This window comes from Eptatretus burgeri, chromosome 14 (assembly GCF_056783735.1).
Source record: "Eptatretus burgeri isolate ZD-2024b chromosome 14, Ebu_testis_v1, whole genome shotgun sequence".
Lineage (NCBI taxonomy): Eukaryota > Metazoa > Chordata > Myxini > Myxiniformes > Myxinidae > Eptatretus > Eptatretus burgeri.
The window spans coordinates 21,322,829-21,336,236 of NC_140974.1; the positions used below are offsets into that span (position 1 = coordinate 21,322,829).

At 43.7% G+C, this 13,408-nt stretch overlaps 1 protein-coding gene across 1 annotated transcript in view; it reads right to left on the reverse strand.

Moving 5' to 3' along the window:
• The window catches only part of LOC147012762 (voltage-dependent P/Q-type calcium channel subunit alpha-1A-like), a gene marked incomplete at its 5' end in the record, with an annotated part of 328,227 nt that overhangs the window by 71,393 nt on the left and 243,426 nt on the right, over positions 1-13,408 (reverse strand). Inside the window, 3 exons of the mRNA XM_085853452.1 lie at positions 363-457; positions 624-689; positions 11,914-12,039. Coding sequence (XP_085709578.1) covers positions 363-457; positions 624-689; positions 11,914-12,039 — 287 coding nt within the window. The remainder of the gene's footprint in view (positions 1-362; positions 458-623; positions 690-11,913; positions 12,040-13,408) is intronic.

The following is a 13,408-nucleotide window of genomic DNA, read 5'->3' on the forward strand; positions in this document are numbered from 1 at the left end:
GTAGTTGAGCCTGGAATTACACCCAGATGAGGTAGTCCAATCAGAATTTCCACAGGTGGTGATTTTGTTTGCCATTTCTGTAGTCTGGTTGTCTATTATAGTGAAGTGCACAAACTTTGAATGACAGTTTCTTAATAAAGATATAAATGTTTCACTGACTTTCAAATACTTTACTAATTCTGCATGGCGAGAGAGTTTGTAAAAAAATAATGGCACATTTGCGATATTTTTTGAGGTCATTCATGCAGATCGCTGAACAAATAATTGTTGGTGACCCCGCGCCATCACCACAACGATAGTTACTCACATCGGTTAATGGGACGAATCAACCGAGACCATTGTTGCTTATTTCACAAATGTACCTGAAGAGGAGCACAAGAGCTTGGGAAAAAGTCTGGAAGTTGTTGTCATGAGTGATCAGGCTGTCCTCTTCATCCCGTCTCAGGTTCCCAAACACCTGCACATGAGATGGAGTTTACATAAACCTACCGCCCCCTTGTGTCCACCTCACATTTCCGTGCCCCAGTTGAGCAGCAAACCTGCAGCAAATGAACTCGTTTCTGTGACCGATTTTTATGGGATGAATAGAGGAGAGAAGACACAGTAATGAAAGAAAGTCCAACCTGCATTCCGATTATCGCGTAGATGAAGAAGAGCATCGCGATGAGAAGACAGACATAAGGCAGAGCCTGTAAAGACATTTGAAGGCTTTGATTCAAAAGTATAAATCAATTCACGTGATATAACAGGATACATTCCATTACAACTCTTTATGTTATTTTCCCTGATTTCCGGTACTCAAGCTACCCACAACTTTTTCCCGGTTCCCAAGATACCCACAATTTTTCAGTTCCCAAGCTACCAATAATATGTCCCGGTTCTCAAGTTACTCACTCACGACATTTTTCCGGTTCCCAAGATACCCACAACTTTCTTGCATGATTGAAAAGCTTTTCTTTTAACAGTTCCTGAAAGATTTGGGATAAAGCCTGCCCTGACCGACCCCAGAAGAAGGTGGCAATAATTTGCACCATTAAAGGAGGAGTCAAAAATAATCTTTACGAAATTTTAGTAACCAAAAAGGCTCTTGTGTGGTGAACTTGTGTGTGATGATGATGCTCTTGTGTGATGCCATTGTGTTGTGAACAGTCGTGATGTCCTCATGGTTTTCTGCTTTTGAGTGGTGTTGTTAGATCAAATGCTTTCCACTGGGAAATAAAAGTGGGCCAAGCACCTCCCTCGGTTTCTCAGGAATAATGTAATTAAGTGAAGTTTGGGTTGCATTTTGAATGAAGAAGAAGTGGCATCGGGGTGCAATGAGAAAGAAGAATAACAAGAAGCGAATACTTCGATATCGCACGGCTGGGGGCAGTAAAAGTCTAGGTTAAGAATGATGAAACAATTTTGCAGTTATAAAATTTAAATGTAGACACGGTGAATTGGCTTGCATGGTGGGAAGAGTTGTGACGTTGGACAAATTTCTATTTGTAGCCCTCAGATCACAGGGACGTACGCGGCCATAAGTGTGACAGAAGACATAGGACAGAATAGCCAATTATATAACAGCGCGATGTCGCCGCACTATAAAAATAGGGGATGCACTGGTGTGGGGTTAAAAAAACAAAAGGTATTGGAAGAGATGAACATTTTACAAAACGTTCCACAATAAAGTATTAATAAGATATAATAGACTATGAAAGGCATGTAGCTGGTGGAAGTGGTTGACATACAAACAGGCGATTTGTTATTATGAGAGACTATCGTGGAGTTTACTTATAACCAGCTGTGGACAAAACCACGGATTATTCCTCAATGTGAATTATTCTCAATTTGGCATGTATGGGAAGCATATTAATGACAAATACAAACAATTAGCAGTACATTCAAAGGATCCTGCCGCCATGCCAAATAAATAAAAAACAATCATTCAGTGCGTGACATCGCCGGGGCGCCCGGCGATGCCGACTTGCAGCACATGGAGTCACAATTGGGAGGGAGCGGTGTACAATAATTGATTGATTAATTGCATAATTAAAAAAAATTAATAATAATCATAAAATAATTGTTTTCTTAATCAATTGGCTGATTACATACCTATACCACCACTGTTTCATCAGAATCTGTAACTTTTTAAAAATCAAGCAATTAATCGAAAAATTAATTGATTAATCAATAAATCAAAAATACCCTTTACAGCCAAACCACTTGTTCACAGTCATGTCCAAATATCAGCATCCCAGCTCAAACTGTGCCTGAGATATTGCCAGGATGAGAAATAAAATAAATCAGTAATTAATAAATCTATAATAATTATGTAATTAATCAATTAATTGATTAATCAAAAATATAAAACTACGCTTTTTGCAAAAGCACATCTTCAGTTTTGTCCCAAATTTCAGCTTCTGAGATCAAAGGATGGCTGAGATATCGCCGGACAAAGAAGAAAACAAACAAGTAAACAAACAAACGGAGTAAAAACTGAGTACTCCCTTCGTTCTGTGCCCAGTTATGACATCATACATCGCCTGGATATGGAATTGGGCAGAAGCGGTGTACAATGGAGTGAAAACTGAGTACTCCCTTCGTTCGGTGCCCAGTTATGACATCATCCATCGCCTGGATATGGAATTGGGCAGAAGCGGTGTACAATGGAGTGAAAACTGAGTACTCCCTTCGTTCTGTGCCCAGTTATGACATCATCCATCGCCTGGATATGGAATTGGGCAGAAGCGGTGTACAATGGAGTGAAAACTGAGTACTCCCTTCGTTCGGTGCCCAGTTATGACATCATCCATCGCCTGGATATGGAATTGGGCAGAAGTGGTGTACAATGGAGTGAAAACTGAATACTCCCTTCATTCGATGCCCAGTTATGACATCAATTAATTGATTAATCAAAAATATAAAACTACGCTTTTTGCAAAAGCACATCTTCAGTTTTGTCCCAAATTTCAGCTTCTGAGATCAAAGGATGGCTGAGATATCGCCCGGACAAAGAAGAAAACAAACAAGTAAACAAACAAACGGAGTAAAAACTGAGTACTCCCTTCGTTCTGTGCCCAGTTATGACATCATACATCGCCTGGATATGGAATTGGGCAGAAGCGGTGTACAATGGAGTGAAAACTGAATACTCCCTTCATTCAATGCCCAGTTATGACATCATCCATCGCTGGATATGGAATTGGGCAGAAGCGGTGTACAATGGAGTGAAAACTGAGTACTCCCTTCGTTCGGTGCCCAGTTATGACATCATCCATCGCCTGGATATGGAATTGGGCAGAAGCGGTGTACAATGGAGTGAAAACTGAGTACTCCCTTCGTTCGGTGCCCAGTTATGACATCATCCATCGCCTGGATATGGAATTGGGCAGAAGCGGTGTACAATGGAGTGAAAACTGAATACTCCCTTCATTCAATGCCCAGTTATGACATCATCCATCGCCTCGATATGGAATTGGGCAGAAGCGGTGTACAATGGAGTGAAAACTGAGTACTCCCTTCATTCGGTGCCCAGTTATGACATCATCCATCGCTGGATATGGAATTGGGCAGAAGCGGTGTACAATGGAGTGAAAACTGAGTACTCCCTTCATTCGGTGCCCAGTTATGACATCATCCATCGCCTCGATATGGAATTGAGAAGAAGCGGTGTACAATGGAGTGAAAACTGAGTACTCCCTTCATTCGGTGCCCAGTTATGACATCATCCATCGCCTCGATATGGAATTGAGAAGAAGCGGTGTACAATCCTGTGCCGATTACAATCTTGCAAAAATGTAGTTATATTTTGTTCCCTCCGCCACCGAAGGTAGATGTAGGTTATGTTTTCACCCCTGTCTGTCTGTCTGTCTGTCTGTTTGAGAACAGGATATCTCAGAAAGTTGTGGATGGATTCGGACGAAATTTGGCGGCGAGCTTGGGTATGTGACAAGGACAAAATTATTATATTTTTGTGACGATCAGGATCTGGATCTGGATCCAAGAATTTTTTCAGTGATTTCTACCCTCGCTGAAGGAGAGGGTATTACATTTGGGACCGTTTGTTTGTCTGTCTGTTTGTTTGCTTGTCCGCACAGAACTTTCGTGTTTTTCTCCACAACCGCTTGTTGGATTGAGACGAAATTTTCAGCAAGGTGTGACTACTCATGTAGAATGATGTAGTCATAATTATTACATCATAGGTCACGTGGTGTGGCAGCCATGTTGGAAAAACAGAAAAACTTTGGACCTCGAGCACTGAAACCGCACCAAGTAAAAAATTGAAACTTGGCACATAGCAAGCACTCCTAATGGGGAATGTGTAATTTTTTATGATGTCATTGGTGCCTTTGTTATGACGTCATAATTACATGTGTAGAATGCTACATCTGATCAGTATTAACAATTTTGAGGGTCATCGAGGGATAAAATTGTCTCCAGAATTTTTTTTTATGATGTCATTGATCACCTGATTTGTTCGGCAGCCATATTGTTTAAAGTAAAATAAAAAAAACCCTCAAAAACTTCTCTGAAGTGGCTGAATAGATTGAAGCAAAACTTTACAAGTATTACTGCCTATCCATGAGAAACAAAAGTTTTGCACATATGACATCACAGGTCACATGGTTTGGCAGCCATGTTGGATTTACCATAAAACCTATTAAAAAAATATTCTCCAGAATGGCAGGACAGATCAAGAGGAAACTTCACACAAATCTTCACCAAGCCTTACGTGTACAACTTTGTTGAGGAATAATTGCAGTCACATGGTTTGGCAGCCATATTGGATTGAAGAAAAATATAAAATAATGTTTTCTCTGGAATTGTTTAATCAATCGATGTGAAACGTCACAATTATGATTTAGTCTTGATGGAGAATATATTGTTACGGCTGTGGAAATTCGCATTACACCATAATGGACCCTCAGTTGAGATATCTTCATAGGTACATGTGTAGTTAGCCCAAACCCGTTGTATAGAGGAAATTTATGTGATCCATCCGGGCTGCGACGCTTTGAGTTAGTCGTTTTTCTTTTTCTATCTTTTATTTCAAACACACATCATTTCAACAACCACGCCATCCCCATCACAGCGCCAACCACACTGCAACCATGCCACCTCTACCATCTATGCTACTACATCTTCGCCACTACGTCCGCTCCCGAACGGCAAACAAAGGTGCAAAGGAGGGAACTGCGAGGATGTGCAGGTTTTCCTGCCTGTTTTTCCCACCATTTTCCCCGCGCTTGGTGTGAAGGAAGGAGGAAGGGCAGCTTGCCGCCGATTGGTGGATGACCAGCGTGAGGCGGTCGGGGAGAGGGAACACCCATCTTCGAGAACCCTCTCGATGGAGGGTGGAGCCGCAAACGGGGGCGGGGTGAAGGGCGGAGCCCCAGGCTACTAAAGTCGGACACGGGCGGAGCGCTTTTAGTGCTCTTGCTAACTTCGTCTTCTTCTCTCTCTGGCTCTTGCTCTCTTCGTCTTCGTCTCCTCTTCGTGGTGGCCGCTGGCCTGGTCTTCTGTGGTGCGGTCCCGAGACCCCGCTGGCGGGACGGAGCGTCTGCCATTCCCCACACCACGACCTCGAGCAACCACGTTCCCCCCCCCCCCCTTTCTATCCACGCTGAGATAGCGCCGGAAACCCCGTCCGTGGCATCGAGCGGCCAACACGTGCCAGCGCGAGGCACGCCGGAGAGGACTCGCCTACCACGCCAGGGATAGGAGTCGCCATCAGGCGCGACCACACCGACGGACGTGGGAGAGGGACTCGACGGCCCAAAGGGAAGTCACCATTTTTCTTTTCGGGGTTTTTGTATGGATCTTGTGGCGCCGTGTCTCCTAAAGTAGAACTGCATAAGTGTTGCCGTGTGTGCGCGTAGTTGGTTTTAACTGCTTTTCTTCTTGCATTTGCTTTTTGTGTATGGCTGTATATGTGTGCTTTCCGTGTGTCGCGTAATAAATGTGCTTTGTGTGAACTGTTTTCCTGTTTCGCTTTGTCTTTTCTTTATTGACCCTCCATCCTGCTTCACTTAAAGGGTTCGTAGTGGGCTTAATACGCCCGGTAATTAATCGGAACCATCGAGGCCGACGATAACACCACTCGGTAATCACTGTAGCACGGAACGGACCGCTTAAGCGGTTCGTGTCCGGAGTCGACCTGCGGCGAGGTACGATCGCCCGGTTTACCATCCACATGGGTACTTAGGTAGGTCATGTTTGGCGAACAACCCTATCCTACGCAGGTGGCCAATTGGCACGATTGTGGTGAGGTCAAAAGGCCCACCCGTGACTGGCTCCGGGCGATAGTTCCCGGAGGGTCACAACTGAATTGTCCGTCCAGTGGGCGACGTGGTCGCGATTCGAGTGACGCGGCCGTTCGCACGCCGGCGGGCGCGAATTCGCAACAATATGTTTTAAATTATAACTTGATCGGAGACATGGTCTGGCAGCCAAAATGATATATATGCATATATATATATATATATATATATATATATATATATATATATATATATATATATATATATATATATATATATATATATATATATATATATACAGTCAAAGCTCGTTACTATGCCACCTCGCTTCTATGCCACTCTCGCTATTATACCACTTTTGCTCGGTCCCGACAAAATTCAATACAAAATAAATTTACTATGCCACCCCCTGCTCTCACTACCATGCCACTACTGTGTGACTGTTAAAAGGCACGAGTCGTGAAAAAGTCTGTATTGCGCAGTGCTCGATTATCACACTCACGTCCAAAGGCGAAGCGGCGAACTTCAGTCCAGCTGCGCACAACATAACTCAATACGTACGCGCATAGTCAGACTGTGTCAAAACACGCGATTCTTCTCCCCGATGCCAGCCACAACAAGCCAATCACAACACGCATAACGAGACACAAAAAAGCGCGAGCACACACACAGACACGCAGGCACACGTACAACAGTGACATCATTTTTTTTCAAATTCAGCCCATAATGTCAGCTCAGAAACGCAAGCAAACCGACTTTACGCTGAAGGAGAAGAAGGAGATCATCGATGCCGCGAAGAAGGAGCCAAATCAGTCCAAGTTGGCCAGGGAGATTAGCAAGAAATGGGGCGTCAAAGTTAAGGGAACCACCGTGAAGGGCATTCTCAGAAAGAAGGATGCAATTGAGGCTGCAATCAAAGCTGGATTTCCATCGAAGCGCATGAAGTTGACGCAGGCTCACGACGCGAAGCTTGATGAGGGAGTGCTCATGTGGCTGAAGCAATCAAGAGGACAGAATGTGCCTGTCAGCGGCGATCTGATCAAGGAGAAGGCGATGAAACTGGCCGAGCTGATGCACATCCCAGACTTCATTGCGAGCGACGGTTGGTTGGGCAATTTCAAGAAGCGCCACGGCATCACGTTCAAGACAGTGCAGGGTGAAGCTGGAGCGGTGGATTCGCAATCCCTTCTTGAGTGGCAACAACAGGTTCTCCGGCCCTTACTCGGGCAGTTCTCCGCAGACGACATCTTCAACCTGGACGAGACTGGACTCTTCTGGCAGCTGCTTCCGAACAAGACCATGGCTTTCAGGGGAGAGCGGTGTACTGGAGGAAAGAAAAGCAAGCAAAGGATCACTCTTCTGGTTGGGGCAAACATGAGTGGCAGCGAGAAGTTCCCTCTTCTGGTGATTGACAATTCCAAGAAACCCCGTGCCTTCAAGAACAAAGAGATCCCGGTCAAGTACAAGGCGAACTCGAAGGCGTGGATGACGGCGGAGCTTTTCGAGGAGATGTTGCATGCGTGGGACGGACGACTCGGCCAGCAGGGACGCAGAGTGCTGGTCTGTCTCGATAACTTCTCTGGCCACCCTCCCGAGCTCGAGCTGAACAACATCCAACTGGTCTTCTTCCCACCCAACACGACAGCCAATTCGCAACCAATGGATCAGGGAATCATAGAGAACCTCAAGCGCCACTACAAGAAGCTCCTGCTATGCCGCCGGCTTGAGGCCATAGACGAGGGAAAGGAGTTCAAGTTCACGTTGCTCGACGCTCTACACGTCGCCCGGCGTGCCTGGGAGCAGGTCGGCAAGTCGACGATCAGGAACTGTTTCGCGAAGGCCAAGTTCATCGAAGAGGAGATAAAAACTGAGCCACAGGATGCGGAGCTGCCCGACATCTGGGAAGCTCTGCCTGCCGAGGAAAAGATGCATGAGAACGAGGAGATCGAGCTGTCTGACTTTCTCGAAGCCGATGAGCGCCTCGCGACTGGCGGGTATTTCACGCTGGAGGAGATTGCGGAGGAGATTCTGTGCAGTGAGGAGCCGGTAGAAAGCGAAGATGACGAGGTAACTGTCGAGGAGGAAATCGTTCCATTCGAGGAAGCCCAGTGCGCTTGTAGCACCGTCCGGAAGTTCATGCAGCAGAGAAGCGGGAAGCCCGGTGTGATGCAAGCGTGCGATCGGCTAGACAACGAGATCCGCCGAAAGAAGATGCGCCAGCCGACGATTCTTGAAAGCTTTGTGTGTCATGAATTTCTCGCCATGCCATATGTTAGTGTGTGAACTCTGTTAGTGTGTGTATGTTCTCCGTTCGCTTAGCTTATACAACAGTCGTGCCTTTTACTTGCTGGAATAAATTTTGTCAAAAGATTAACTACAGATGGGTAACTTGAGAAAATAAGGCCGTTTTTACAAAATCTCGTCACTATGCCACTCTCGCTACTATGCCACTTCTGCTTGGTCCCGACGGGTGGCATAGTAACGAGCTTTGACTGTATATATATATATATATATATATATATATATATATATATATATATATATATATATATATATATATATATATATATATACATACACTGTATATATATATATATATATCTATATATATATATATATATATATACATATATATATATATATACTGTATATATATATATATATATATATATATATACTGTATATATATATATATATATATATATATATATATATATATATATATATATATATATACAGTATATATATATATATATAGATATATATATATATATATATATATATGTATATATATATATATATATATACAGTATATATATATATATATGTATATGTATATATATATATATATATATATATATATATATATATATATATATATATATATACAGTATATATATATGTATATGTATATATATATATATATATATATATATATATATATATATATATATATATATATATATATATATATATATATATATATATATATATATATATATATATTGTTACGGTTGTGGAAATTCACAGAACACCAGTCAGGTTCCCCAGAGGTCAGTTATTTCGATAAGTGTGTGTTCTTGGTTAGAATTCCACGCCGATGTGTAAAGGGATTTATTCGTGTGCCAGACTGTGAATCTTTGAGGTAGCCGTTATTCTTTTCTATCTTTATTTTAAAACAAACACATCGTCACAACAACGACAACCCATGGCCGCGTTTGACGGTGATTTCCAACACGGCCGCGTTTAACGGCGATTTCCAACATGGTCCGTGTTTGACGGTGATTTCCAACACGGCCGCGTTTGACGGCAAGAACGGATCAAAAAGGCCTTACGCTCTGAAGAAGCTGGCCAATCGGAAGTGAAAGGGGCAGATCCAGCCTGGGTGAAGGTTCAAAGGTGAAAAGGGGGAGGGCCCTGATTTGGGGTGAAAAAGCCCACGGCGGCCCCTCTCCTTTGGGCGATAAAAAGCCACGTTTGCTGGCCGAAAAGGCAGTTGGTGTGGGGAGTTCGGAATCGGTGGGAGTTGAGAGTGGAGAGACTCCCAGTTGAGAGCTGGAGAGTTCGGAGGTGGGAGCTGAGTTCGGAGTGTTGGAGTGCGGACAGTTGGTTCGCTGGAAGGTTCGCCGGCGCAACCAGGAAGCCGGGGTCGAGACCCGTTCACTCCTCCAGCGCGTCGTTGGCTAAGCCAGGCCACAGTGAAGGCCAGACGATCAAGGCAGCCAGTCGGAGCTCGGGGGTCCGGGCAAAGACACCGAGGGTTGCCGAACAAGAGCCCATCGAGCCGCCAGGGGCGGCCAGGTAACCTGCCCCGGACTTTCGGAGCCCCTTCGATCATCCCGGCTCTGAGAAATAATAAAGGTGTACGAGCCTGTTCTTTCTTTCTTGGGTTTTGCATGAAAGTCTGAGGCTCCTTGTCCTTAAGTAGTGAATTGTGTAAGTGCATGCTGTAAATGGTCATAGGAATCGGCTGTAGGCTTTTTTCTCGTGTCCTGTCCCCATCCCCCCATTGACTGCTTACCTGCCGAGTGGAAATAAATGTCCCCATTGTTTGAATGTCAACCTGCTCATTGCGTCCCTTTCTCCATTAACTGCCATGATGCGTTCGGGAAATTAGCTGGCTGATTATCAAGTCGATAAAACGTACACCTGGTCCGACGGGACTTGGCAATATAAAACCGCTCGGCAATCGCATACGGAACGAGCTGCTTAAGCAGCTCGTTTTCGTGCAGGCCCCGTCGAGGTATAAACTCCTGGCATTTCTGTCCGCGCAAATAGTTAGGTATATCGACAATTCGGCGATTGACCCTGTAGCGTGTGGACAGAATAGTTGGCTGGTCTATGGTGTAATAAAAACACCCGGAGCTGGGTTTAGGCGTTGATCCGGAAGCTACGACTCGATTGCGCATTTGGTGGACGCGCACGGCCGCAATTGGGCTAAGGCGGTCGTCCGCACGCCGAACGGGCGGAAATCTATAACAATAACAATAACAATATATATATATATATATATATATATATATATATATATATATATATATATATATATATATATATATATATATATATATATATATATATATATATATACACATATATTGATCTGAGCTTCCTCCTGATTACTTCGTCTTTGCTTTTTGCTTGTTCGGGTTCCTTCTGATTACTCCAATGTAGGACTGCACCTATTTGGTCTTCAATCTAATTTGAATTGAATTTATTTTAATCCCATTTGAAATTTAATTGAATAATAATGAAAAACGTCATGGGTGAGGGTCAGGGTCAGGTGTCCAATGAAAGAGGGGTTGCATCAAACTGGGACGTCTTGGTACCCAGTCATCACTGCCAGCAGTTATAAAGTGGTAGTTGTAATTATGTCTCTTATTAATTACATAACACACCAGTACACAAACACCAAACAAAATACACCGCACAACACTACACACCACACAAAACAAGTCCTAGTGAGGGCCTGTAATCTCTGATTGCTCTCTTTCTTGGTCACCATTGCAAGACATGGTGAAAAACAACATATAACAGGATATCTCAAAAAGTTGTGGACGGAATCAGAGGAAACTTGTTCGGCAAGTTGGGTATGAACAAGGAAGAATTGATTTGAATTTGGTGAAGATCCGAATTCAGATCCAGAATTTTTTTCAGTGATTCTTCACCATTGAGTGATTGGACTAAAACGATATATAGTACAATATTTCAAAAAGTTAGGGGCGGATTTGGAGGAAACTTGGTGGATGAGTTGGTCAGGTGACAAGAACAAGCCAATAAAATTGTAGCTCAGGCCCAAATCCAGATCTGGCCTATCTGTGGGATACAAAATGTAAACTAATCAGCCTAGTGGAGGTATGCACTCTTCCAAGTGCTCTTCTAGTTTATTATGAATGCATGTTTTGGTAAGTTAGTTTAATTCTCCTAACTGACAGGTACTGTTATTTTCAGAATTGAAAGCAATGGGTAACACACCTCTTTGTTACAGCAGAGTGACAAGATCAAGCAATTCAATTCGAATGAGAGAGGCATTGCATTGTCAAGAGTTCATGAGCCTTAATCACTGGATAGATAAATGATCCTCTGTGATGACAACAGTGTGATTCAAATGGGAAAATAAGCAACAGGTCTTGATGCATCCTAGAGATTTTGGAGACACTCGAAGATGAACCTTAAAAGACTGCACGAAGGTCCAGAGAAGGATGCGGATGGTGTAACCCTGCCGCAGCAATTTGATGAGGCGAGCAGCTCGGAAAAGGCGCAAACATCCCAAGTTGATGAAGTTGTTCACCTTGGGCTAAGGAGAAATGTAAGGCCGTTGAAAAGGAAAGGTCATGGTTGGAACATTGCCCACAATTCATGCCATCCTGTTATAGCAATATGCTGACCTCCTGATGAAATGTAACATTCCTGCTGTAATAAAATATGCCAAATAAAAAAATAATTTCACATTATTATCCAGAGGAAGATTTATTTTTAAGTTGAAGGGAAACTAAATTCGTGTTTCAAAAAAAACAAAAAAACAATCTGATTGGTGAATTTTTCCCTTTGCATCCTCATTTGGAACAAAAACAAATTGCACCTCTAAACTGAAGATGAAAATTACTTTCTGCAAGGGAACCGGGTCTTGCCTTTGTGGGTTCAGATTGGATGTGAGAGCAAGAACATGGGGCAGAGGTAGCAAACGTTATCTTTCAGCCGTCTAGTCTGGGTTCGATTCCCGACCCAATTACTATAAACTGATGGATTGGTGCTTCTCGGGCAGAGCATTGGATCATAAAGTACGCAGTCCTTCAGGTGGATGTTAAGCTGCTTGTACCATCTGCTCGGATTAGTTGGTGGACGTTAACGATCCAAAGATGTATTTCCATGAAGGTTAGGTGAGTTATCAACACCGCCTTGAACAAACCCCTGTCACAACTATCGCTGGGAATGCTTTGGCAAATCAAACAGTGTAAATCCTTGCAGTCAGGCTACATCGGCAGAAATGAACATGTCTTCTGGCAGAGCACCACATCTTCTTTCATATGCAGCGCATGGCTGCAGGTAGAATCATTGGCTGGGGAGCAGCTGTGCCGCTGATGCAGTGCCCCTTGTAGGTTCAAGGAGGAATTGTTAAGTTGTTCAGGGTGGGGGCGATAAACCGACTACTCTTCGCAAAGGACACCGTGGGATCTTTAGCATCAACCAATTAATGCCAGTAGACAAGATGCCAAGTTTAACGTCCATTCGAGGGACTACACAAACTTTGATGCCTTGTCCTATCTGCAAAACACCAGAGGGGCAGTTCATAGCTGGGCTGAGATTCTTATCCAGGCTAGGCACCTCAGTGGCGAATGCACGTACCTCTAAGCTATCCTGCCAGCCAAGAGCACCATAGATAAAGATTGGCTAATGAAAAGTATATGACATTTCATCTCCAATCAAGGACTGCCCATTAATTTCAGCTTGCTGTTTAATTGGTGCTCTCTTGTTCCAAACAAGGATCCATCCATCAGGATCATACACTGTGCAGAGCGTTGGTACTGCCTAAGCAGTCCCCTTGGCTATTGGGTACAACACTGGATGGGTCGCCACTCCGACACAGGATACCAGCAAGCTGGCACTCATTTTGCCGACCTCAGAAGGATGACAGGGAGAGTCAACCCTACCTGGTATTAATTAAA